Source organism: Carassius gibelio, chromosome A9 (genome assembly GCF_023724105.1).
Source record: "Carassius gibelio isolate Cgi1373 ecotype wild population from Czech Republic chromosome A9, carGib1.2-hapl.c, whole genome shotgun sequence".
Lineage (NCBI taxonomy): Eukaryota > Metazoa > Chordata > Actinopteri > Cypriniformes > Cyprinidae > Carassius > Carassius gibelio.
Window position 1 is genome coordinate 6,885,347 of NC_068379.1, and position 11,658 is coordinate 6,897,004.

General features: G+C 40.1%; 1 protein-coding gene across 1 annotated transcript; it reads right to left on the reverse strand.

Moving 5' to 3' along the window:
• Nucleotides 1-7,993: 7,993 nt before the first annotated feature.
• Nucleotides 7,994-11,274, reverse strand: c1ql2 (complement component 1, q subcomponent-like 2). The gene is made up of 2 exons (XM_052605613.1): nt 10,448-11,274; nt 7,994-9,343 (listed from the first exon to the last, which is right to left on the reverse strand). The coding sequence occupies exons 1-2, from the start codon at nt 11,015-11,017 to the stop codon at nt 9,164-9,166; spliced, it is 750 nt and encodes a 249-aa protein (XP_052461573.1). The 5' UTR covers nt 11,018-11,274; the 3' UTR covers nt 7,994-9,163.
• Nucleotides 11,275-11,658: the final 384 nt, after the last annotated feature.

The window sequence follows — 11,658 nt, forward strand, 5'->3', positions numbered from 1 at the left end:
GTTCTCTAAGCTGACAAACCTGTGGTCTAGATATGGAAGGAGTGAACTTCTTGTGGCAATCCTGGAAGCAGAAAAAAGCCAATTTAGGGGGCTATGAAGTGCCCCTCAGCTCATCAATGTCACCATGGGAGACATGGATTCCTGTAGAAATGAGGATAAATTATATGGAAGAGTCAACGACCTAAGATCATCCTACTTTAGGCTTGAGCTAATGTAAGCTGAATTTTACACTGCACAGACGATCAACAATGCACAGGAGTGAAACCACAACCCCTACCGGCAATATCCACTCCAATAGTGAGAATCAAGCCAACTTCTCTACCTATCTTCAAATGAAGCAAGAGAGAATATCACAGATAGAGGAATGAGAAGCAGGCAGAGCCATCTGGATCTATTGAAGTCAAGAAAATTCAACTCTTGGGGAGTGTGGATGACATAATCTCAAAAGATCTCAGACTTTCAATGTACACCACTGCCAATGATATATTCGGAGTCCTGGAGAGCAGCTATGGCAACAAGTCAACCATAACAGTGGAAATCCTTGAAGAGCTGGAGAAGATGCCTCATGTGAAAGGGAACCAGCCAAGAAAGGTAATTGACCTCATACAATCAGTGGAGAAGGCCCTAGGAGATGTCATAGAGTTAGGAAACTCTGGTGCCATAAAGAACACACTGGTAATTAAAACCATTGAAAAGTTTCCTGACTTTATTAAAAGGGACTGGGTTATGTTCATGGTTGAACCCAGAAACAATGTCACATCAGACAGCCACTTTGTCATGCTCTTGAAGTTCCTGAAAAGTCAAGAAGAAATGCTAGAGAGACTCAAACAGCTCCGAACTGTGGAGAAATCAGAATCTTTCAGACAAGTATGATCAAAAGATTGCCTCAATGAAAACTACAAAGAAAGAAGAGCTTGATGAAGTAAGTGGTGTCTGTGGTAAAAGTGGGCACAACAACAAAATTGTCTTCTGTAGAAAATTCAAAAGACTTAAACTACATGAAGAGAAAGCTGGGAGCATGCAGAAAATGTCTCTGATGCCATGATAAATATGGATACTGCAGAGACACTTTCCTATGCAGAAATCAAGACTATAGAATGGAGGGTGGTGCCCCAGAGCACCATTTTTTTCCTCTGCCCAAAAGGAGAAGTCAAAAGAGGGGAGGAAAGAAAGAGTGGAAAAGACTGTAAAGGTGAAAGCAAACTAACGGAGGAACAAGAGGAGATCTTGTCTGAGCTTTCCCCAGAAATGGCAGATCGATGCAGAAAGGCTTTCACCCACACCAACAAAACTGCAGCAACACTTGATGCTTCAGGCCAGTCTTAGCTACTGCAGAGGAATGGACTTTCTGAACTTCCTGTCATCATGATGTTGATGTAAGTTACTGCAAATGCAGGGCAGAAGATTGGGACTTTACTTGACCTTGATTCAGATATAAACTACGTAGCCCAGGCTGCTGAAAGACTGAGGTTAAGACATGTGAAGGTAACTTTAGTTGTGCATGGGGTTGGTGGTATGGCCATGGAAGTGAACACCCAAAGGTATCTCCTCAAAGTCAGAGTCAAGAAACATAAAGGAACAGAGAGAGCTCATGAAATGGTATGCTATGGCTTGGATGAAATCGCCAGAGTGCATCAAGTAATTTAACCTGAGAAGTTGAGAGAATTCTTCCCAGAAGTCAAACTTAAAGAACTGGAAAGGCCAGAAAAGCTTCTCATTGGCCACCGAGAGGGAAGAATCGCTCCCCAGAGGGTGAAAATCATTGGAGACCTCATCTTGTGGGAGGATCCATTGGGGAAGACAGTCGGTGGAGCACATCCCGACTTATATGAAGAGGTGGAGGTTGCAGCATATGAGTCCAAAATGCACTTTGCTCACTCCATCAGGACAGCAACTGTCAAATATCAAGAAATCACAAGTCCAAGAACTGACACAGCCCAGCTATGGCAGGAGAATGTGGTTCAGACCAAATTTACAGCTGCCAGTAACCGTTATTTCCTTGAGTGGTGGCACTGGGTTTCTCCGAGAAACAGCATGCCTGCCCAACTTTCTTCACTTGGAGGATGAGTGTAGAGTCATAGAGGACAGTTATGTAGATGACCTCTTAACTTCCCAAAATGACCTAAATAAACTTGACAAAATATCAGCAAATCTTGAAGAGATCCTCACACCAGCTGGCTGGGAAGGGAAACCTTGGGGCATCACTTTCTCTGATGGAAGTGACCAAACCTATGGAGCTGTGATGTACATAAGATGGGAGACAAATCAAGGCACTGAAGTTTGTTGAATCAAAAGCCAAGCTGATACCCCTGGATCAGAAGGGTGAAGCTGTAAAAATGGAGGTCTGTGGCACTGTCTTTGCAGCCAGGATCAGGAAGTATGTGAAAAAGCATGCTCAAATGAAAAATGAGAGATGGTTCCATCTACTCGACAGTCAAATGGGCTTAGGAGCCATTCAAAAAGTCAGTTATGGGTACAAACCTTCTTTGCAAATAGAGTGGGTGAAATCCAAAAAGCTGGAGTAGTACAAGACTGGTGGTGGATCTGTGGAGATCTAAACATAGCTGACATTATAACGAGAGGGGGTTCTTCTGAAGATTTGAAGGAGAATTCCACATGGCAAAATGGTTCCTGAAGTGGCCAGTGGAAAAGTGGCCTATAAAATAAACTGGAGGGGTTGCAGCTCATGCCAGGGAGAGTGTAAACAAGCTCCAGTGGAAGGCTGTCATGATTCTGCCTTCATGTCCTGACTTTTCTCTAGTCTTGAGGCAGGATCATGACAGACCCGTGTTTTGTGTACAAGCACATGGCCTTGTCTTTGGGCCATGTGCTTGTGTTGTCTCGTCCCCTTGCCCCGCCCCCTTGTTATCCTAGTCTTGTGTGATTGCCTTATCTGTGCCACCTGTTGTGTCTTAATTAGTTCTCCTATTTAGATCCCCTAGTGTGCTCTGTCCTTTGTCGGTTCATTGTGATTGTTCCACATTGTGATGTGTGTTACTCCATGTTCCTGTGATATATTGTTACTCGGTGTTGCCCTTGGAAGAAGACGTTGTGAGACCTGTTATTGTTTATTTGTAGTTAGTGTTCTTGTGTTTCGAGTCTTTGTTTATCGTGTCTTGTTAAGTTATATAGTGTCTACCCTAGTCAGTGTTTTCCCCCTCGTGGGTTTTGTTTTCCCCTTTTTGTGTTAATAAACCCTGTGTTTGGTACATCCTGTCTGCACTTGAGTTCCTCCTTACCCCTCCACATAACAAAAGGCATTCTTCGGTGCATTAACAAAAGCTCAAGCAAGAAGGACTAAACAGAAAAAAGACCTACGAGGCACTCAAGAAAAGTCCAAAGAGTGAAACACCAAAAAGGAATACCTGTGGTTAACCTTCTAGGGAGGAAGCCCACTGGCTGGGTTAAAGATCTTGTGGAAGTAAGAAGATTCAGTAGCCTGTCCAAACTGGTAAAAGTTGTTGCCTGGGTTTGTCTAGCTGCCAAGCATTGAAGAGGAAGTGTCGGGCGCCTAAACAGTCAACGTGGGAGATAAGATCACCCAAGCAAGCTGTACTGACTGTCAAAGAACGAGAAGATGCACTAAAAGACATCTTCCTTGCAGCTCAAAAAAGTACAGTTTTTTTTTTTTCAGACACAACTCTAAGCAGGCTGGCAGTATATCAAGATGGGAACTCTGGACTACTAGTTTGTGGAGTTAGAATTCAGATGTTCAACGAAGATAAGACCGCAGTGCCAGTTTTACCATTTGAAGCATGGGTGTCTACACTGCTGGCACAATAATCCAACAAAGCAAACCACGAGGGAGTGGCAGGAACCCTTCTCCGGATGAGGAACAAAGCCTGTGTAATAAAAGGCTGTATACTTGCCAAGAAAATGCCTCTAGAGCTAACAGGCCCAGCTGCACCTTTTGAATTCACCACTATGGACCTGTTCGGCCCTTATGAAGTAAAAGATCTTGAAGGTCAAGAATAGAACTAGACTTAAAGTATGGGGAATATTCTTCTGCTGCATGGCTTCCGAGTGAGATGTCATCTAAAGGATTCCTGCTAGCCTATCAAAGGTTCACTTCACTGAGAGGACACCCCAGGAGATGACCTCGTAAGGTCTCCATTGCTGTGTAGATTGGTTAAGGAACACAGCAGCATTGACTTCATCGATGTTTGTTAAATGGGTTCTTCATCCCATGTAAAGGCTTAGGTAGGTAATTCATTGTAAAATTCATATAAAATGTTTAATTAAAATATTTAATTGAAATGGTAACATGTGTTCTCTGTTTTAAAAGTTTACAACCTAATTCAATGAACAGACCAATCAACAGACAAAATAAAAAAAGTGATTGAGTTGGAAATTTGAGTCGTCTATGTGTCCTTTGGAACTTGAACAAGAGTAGAACTTGACAATGGCAAAAATAAGGTTTGGAAATGTAAACTGATATTTCTTAGTGACAGCAAAAGATAGAAATAACTGACTTAAAACCAATTTTTGTTGGTGAAAATACTAGTGGCCTAAGACTTTTGCATAGTACTGTGTGTGTGTGTATAAAACCTAATACATTGTATACTGCGCAGTATGTAAGAAATTAATCTATCCTTTTTTCAAACTGCTTGTCTCTTGTAGAGTAGTGGGCATAAGTAGAAGTATACTACCACTACTAGAAGTATACTACTGCTTCATTCTAAACAGAACATTATAAACATGACACTCTCGCTCAGATCAGCTTTTATTCACATAATAAGATGCTTACAAATAACTGCAAACCTACAACAAAGCATGCTGACACATATCCATTCACACAGATGCTCTCACACACCGAGCTGAAGAGAGCTCAAACACTGGGCAGCAACTGCTCATAAAAATTACATGAGACGATTTAAGAAGGTAAATGTCAGAAGGAACTAAAGAAATACTCAGAAAACCCTCTCTCTGACACACACATCACACACTGAGTTTTAGATAAGCTTAAATGGCAGAACGTCTCTTACGTACTCTGGGCTTTTGTGTCTGTTCTGCTTGTTGACAGTTCTGCAGACACAGACAGAGATGTTGGTCCTGTTGACTGGCAGCTGTCATCTCTTAGCAGATAAAAGGCCTCAGAATAGTTTCACATATTGCACACCACATAATTAGTCAACACTGCAGACCTCATCAGCTCATTAGGAGGTGTGTGTGTGTGTGTGTGTGTTCAAAATCTTTGAAAAGTGCCATTAATGCCCAGGGGGCTGTGAGAACTGATCTTCAATAAGTCATCAACTGTCTGAACAACACACTCATAATAAAACAAACTTGCATAAACATTATTATTGTGCTGTCTTTGACCCATACGACTTTGGTTAAGCTTAAACACACACACACACACACACACAAAAAGATATTTGAATGAAATGTTTTCTTCAATATCGATAAAATCACTTTATATGATGAACATGTTTAATTTTGGGTTTTTATTCAAACATCCTCCTGAGAGGACATTATATTTTAGTGAATTTCTACAGAAGACCACAGAGAGCTTTTTAGAGATATTTAATGTTTGTAGGTTTGATCATAAACACACCCCTCTGCTTAGTCTTTAAATTTAACTGATATCGACAGAATTATCAAAGTTAGCACTCTTAGAAAAATTTGGATAATGTTTTTTGTAATAAGTTAAATCTGGCTAATTTTCAAAAAGTTTGTCGTTAATAAACGTAACTGAAGAAAAAAAAAAATGTTATTGGGATTCAATTTGGAATATGACTTTTATAATGAAACCTGGCATAACAGGACACCAAGACAAACATAATGTTAATCAGGCATTTTGAGGATACACAACTAGTCAATATGGAAATCAATTATATATCAATATTTCTATAAAATATGAAATATTCTTACAACAATGTTGCCATGTTAATACTCCCATTATCACGATTATTTTTATGCTTTGCCCGAGAGCACGTTAATATGCAAATTAGATGCAATGTATAGTCCGGGACATTTTCTTTTTCTAAAACAAAATAAAAATAAAAATACATGCAGTATTGGTATCTATAGACGATAATAAAGTGTATAGTTTTGTAAGCGTCTTTACTGAATGACTACTAATGTTTATATGTTTAAGAATCGAGGGAGGTTGTGTTATATTGGATTCTAGTAGTGGTTTTAATAGAATTCATGATTTGTAGGTAGTAAAACAGTGTTCGCTAAATTACATTTCTGCATTAATTCTGTAAATGTGACAAAGGTGTTACCAGGAAACAGGTGATTTAGATAAGTGATGCCTTTCTCCATTCATTTGTTATTGTAAAGCGGACTAAGGTTGATAGTAAAATCTGTGGTTAAAATTTGTTGTTTAAAGGTTTAAAGGTGTGAAGAATATTATTATCTACCTTTGCACTTCAACAATGTATCACATTTCCTCTTTTCTGTCTGAAAATCTAGAGCAGTGTGTGTGTTGGTGTCGCTCTTTAGCATGCGTTAGAGCGGAGTGCTTGGCCTTTAACCTCTGATTGGCTGAGGCATGCTGCGCATTAGAGAGAAAGGTATAATGAGTGATAGACAGCATGTACTGTATATGTGTGTTAAATTTAATTGCAAGTGTCTTTAACTTCGGAGACCGCATGTATCTTGACATACAGCAGATTCATTTTCACTAGATGCCCTTTTCCCTGCGATACCCTTAAAACGAGCTTTGGTTTAACTAATATTTTGGTGGAAATAATACAGATTTATATTGTAATTTAACTGGTTAGGAGTGTTCAAACGTGTTTGATTTTTCAATTAAAAATGTTCATATAGTCTCTTAATGTGTTTGGAGTACTATTAATGAGAATCTGTTTTACCTGTGGTCTAACTTCATAAATTCTACTGGTTCAATGCAACATTTTAAAATTTATTTGAACACCAAAGGCATTTTAATAGCTCAAAAAACATACTTAACATTGAAGGTTTTGATTTTAAAAATGCAAAGCAAAAATAAGACGTTTTTCATAGTATTTGTATTATTATTACAGTATTCATCTCTTTTGTTTAGACATCAGTAATAAAAACGATAAGGTGTATCTCAATTGAGATGTTTAACAGAGATGTGTGATTGTGTAGGAGACTCGGTGTGAGGATGAGCGGTTAAGTTGGATGAAGTGTCAGCAGAGTGTTTGTCCGTGAGGTCTAATGATGAAATAAAGTTGCTGTGACAGAGATGCTTTGAATGATGGCATATAATTACTTGAGTGTGTGTGCGTGTGTTTACTCCTGCTGACTCCCTGAAAGCCGTGTAATGCCACACAGTGTGACAGGTCTGTTAGCCAGATGCTCCAGTGTTTGTGTGTGTGTGTGTGTGCTGTTATATTTTAAAGAGCAGCGGAGGAGCTGAGAGAAATGAGCAAGGGGGAGAATGAGAAGGAAAAGTGATGTGAGCCCCCTGGCTTAGTTTTCTGTCACTCTGTAACTACCAGCTGTGCCCCCTCACACGATCCTGAGGATCAGATCGCACTTACACACACACATACACAGACTAATAAAAGCTTATCAAGGGCCGTGTTCCTACACAAGTCCACTCCGAACTGTCACTCAGTACTATACAACATTTAACACAGATGGGTGGCCGGCAAAATACTTCAAACAAATAATCCAAGACAAAAACGGAATAATTCAGGTATTCTACGGAATCAGTTGAATTCATAGGTTGTGTGAACAATCATAAAATTTGTCTCATTAGTCAAAGCCAGCAAATCTTTAGGATTTAGAGGCTCTGGCATGCAATCAGACTATGCAAACAAATCAAACTAGATTAGTAGGGTCCTAGCAAGACAAGCACAAGTTGCTGTAAGTGTGTTGAGTAAAAAGTCTGATATTTAAACCTGTGGCTGTAAAAGATGTGTGTGAAAGAAAAAGCCATGTTTACATGTCATATTACTGTTCTTCATCATGCTGGATCTTAATGGCTGTGTGTAATCAGGCATTTCTGAAGGCTCATGATATATAAAGCCAAGTGTCGGCTGGATTAACAGACACGCTGTTGTTGTTTGAGGACGTTTATTAACCTTCCATGTATTGCAGAACATAAAACATCTGAATGTACAGGCACCAATTACCAATCAAAAAGCACACCAGAATAACTCGCACTCAGAGTGGTGTCGGTGGTTGGAATTTTGGCCATTTTAATGCATTGGGCTTTATTTGGTTGATTGCACTAGACATCATTTTCTCATTCAGTGCTGTTTGGCATACTCATTATATTAGGTGTGTTACCGCTGAGTATCTCAGAAGAACCTGTGTGAGGTCAAACGTCAAGACCAGGAGTACACTGCTGGACCATTAAAACACACAAACACTGGCTTGTTATTTAAATACAAACTGAAAATGCACTCTAATACTCCACTAATCAGCTTTATGTTTCAAAATAAAGTCATTTGCAGTTGATTTTAATTTGGGAGTTTAAAGGCATAACTAAATATAAATAAAAAAGATCCCTCAATCACTGACTCACCCTCGGGTCGTTCCAAACCTGATGATTTTCTTTCTGTTGTAACCAGAGATATTTTGAAGAATGCTGTGGGTACAAATAACATTGGACCCCACTGACCTTAATTGTTATGGGAAAGAAAAGCTGAGACAGTTTACTAAATATCTCTTTCTGGGTTACACAAAATAAAGAAAGTCATTAAGGTTTGAAACATGAATAAACAAATGACGACATAACTTTTTTGGGTGAGCTTTCCAATTTTTTTTTCTTTTTTTTTTTTTCAAGAAGCTGAAATGTTTAAAACCTTTTTGTGTGTACTTGTCCAGATTTAGAGCAAGATATGCTGGTCCATGTCTACATAAAACAAATTTAGCTTACACCAGAAATTGCATCACACTAGGGTCCACTAGGGGCTCATAAATGCAGGAAAATATTTTAATTTGAGCAAAAAAAAAATCACCTAGAGAACAATGCATATATGAATATCTTGTTTACAATCCTTGTCCATAATTAACGCGTTTCATTTAATTGGTTATAATAGCCAAACACAGACATCTTTAAACAGAAGGGGACAAATTTAGACAGCATATTCTCACACTGGCGCTGAGTTCAGATGACCCTTATATTCCCAGCGACACTACGGACAGGAATGAGAATGAAGTGCCGCGCGGAGAGAGGAGATTCATCAACAGTCAGATTGAGACGCAGCAGGTGCCATGCAGCTCAGTCTGGATACAGAATGAAACCAGAAAATGTACTGTATTTGTTGTTGTTTCCTCCGTGAGCCTTTCCGCCGTCGAGTTTGACATAAATCTCGTCTCCAGAGTCCAGGTGCAGCACAACACTATTGCTCGCGTAGTCGTAGTTCTGATCGGCGTCTTGCGCGATGGCGCTCGCCCGAACCTGTTCAGAGACACGCAGAATGTCATTCAGTGCCATGATAGCCTGTATATTAGATATAAAACTTCTCTTTTGGTCTTTTTTTAATAGTTGTGAATAAGGAGGAATAAACCACACCCTGTCGTTTTGCTAGTTTTGGTAAAGAATTAAGAAAGGCATGACTTATAATAAAAATAATGATTAATAATAACTCAAATTATTTGTTTATTATTACTGTACCAGTAGCGTACTTATTTTAATGCATCATACATGTATTCACCTCCTGTTTGCAGCAACAACAGCCAATGTTTTGTTATTAATGCACAATATGCCTGCGTTCTACTGCTCTTTATAATGCAAATCGTAATTTATTGTAGCATACGATGGCTATGCATCGTACAATAAAATACATTTTGCATTAGGAGATCAAGAGCAGTCGAACTCATATTGCTGAAATGTTTATTATATCCCCCAGAGAACCAGTGAGATTCGGACCTTTTGCCTTCAACGCTAGTTGCAAATCAATGAAAACAGATAAGAAGTCATTCATGTCATTCATGCTTACACCACTTTTTCAGATTTTGTTATATAAAATAACAGAACATGTCGGAATACGGTCACATCCAACGCATCAGTCCTGGATCTTGTTACGCGTCACCACCACACCATGAGCAGTTACATGACAGTCGATGCATTTGAATCATATCAAAGTAATTGTGTAAAACTATTTTGATATTCTGTTTTATCAGTGTGTGAATTATAGTCGAACTAGAGTCAACTTTTTACAATAATTTCTGTCAGTAGCCTTGAACGTTTGACAAAATCTCGCGTAGGCTATCTCATTGTCTCTCGGCACCTTAATATATATTTATACAGTTTTATCTGTTATGAAAATGTGATGTGAAATGTAGAACGAAGTGATAAATAATGACTTATGGATGAAATGCGATTAATTACGCGGCGCGTTGCGTCTAACTTTTGTGCGGAACGCTGTCTATACCTTGGGAAATAATGTTCTTTAAGACCCACCATATTTTTTCTTGAGCCCTTTTGAGTGACTCGAGACTTAATTAGCCTTAATTCGCATCATGTGTTGCTGTTTTGCTCCTGTAAACGTTGTAGAAATACCTGTCCATTTTTACAGAGGTCTGCCCACATGCTCGTCCCGTCCCCTCCGCGCATCAGCACATGGTAGGTGAAGTAGTAAATCCCCGACACCTGGCACGTAAACTTGCCGGTAGTGGGATCATAGTGATTTCCCACATTTGTCACAACATCATCAAAGCGGAGCACCTCGTAGCCTTCGTGAGGGTTCTTCAGACCCACATAAAACGCGATTTTGTTGTTCCCCAAAACTGGACCAACGTCTCCTGTCTCAGTCCTAGCCGTTCCCGATGTGATGTCGGTAAATCCAGGCCTGCCGGAGTCTCCAGGTGGTCCCCTTGGACCAGGTGGACCCGGTTCGCCAGGTGGACCCCTGGGTCCCGGTTTGCCCGGACGCCCCGGATCCCCTCTAGTCCCTTGAGCGAAAGATGGTGGGATGGCACTGAGATCCTGCATCACCTCCAGCGCCGTGGCGCTCGGTTTGGGGTTGTACGGATCACAGATCATCCGACAAGTGCCCATCATTTCGTAGTGCGCTGAAACCACTGAGGTCTGGACCAGAAGCGGAACTGCGATGACCAGCGCCACGATCATGACGATGCCCACGACCGCGCCAATTATTCGCTTGCTGTGGAGCACCCGGGAAGCTCGCGCTAAAAAGTCCGGCTCGTTTTTGGAGGAAATGGTGACACGCGGACTGTAAAGGGCGGCAATGGGGAAATACTATATTTCCTTTAAATGTATATAAAAATGTCACAGTCAGAAATGTGATATATCTCCTTCTTGTGACCTCTGGCAGAATAGCACTGTCTGTGCTAGAGTTGTCAGATAAACTATTGGCTTTGCGCGCGCGCCGGAGCGGCTAAGGTTGCGCGCAGAGAGAGAAGATGCGCAGACTGACGTAACATGATTGCAGTTTGGATGAACGAAGCTCTAAATAAGTATAGAGAATGATCCGAGCGTAACAAGACATATGCTCTCGTTCAACAGAATTGGTTTTAACCCACTTCTTTCTACTGACTTACTGCAGGGCTAATATAATATAGTAGTCTTACTGCATAACATTTGATACAATGGATACGATCTGATGCATTTTACACTATGGTATTGTTGATGTAAATTATTTTATAAAAGTAATGATTTTGTGTGTGTGTGTGTGTGTGCATGTGACTAATCCTTGTGACAGTTTTAAAATAACAGTGTAAAACTTCTTAAAAAATAAATGAATGAAATGG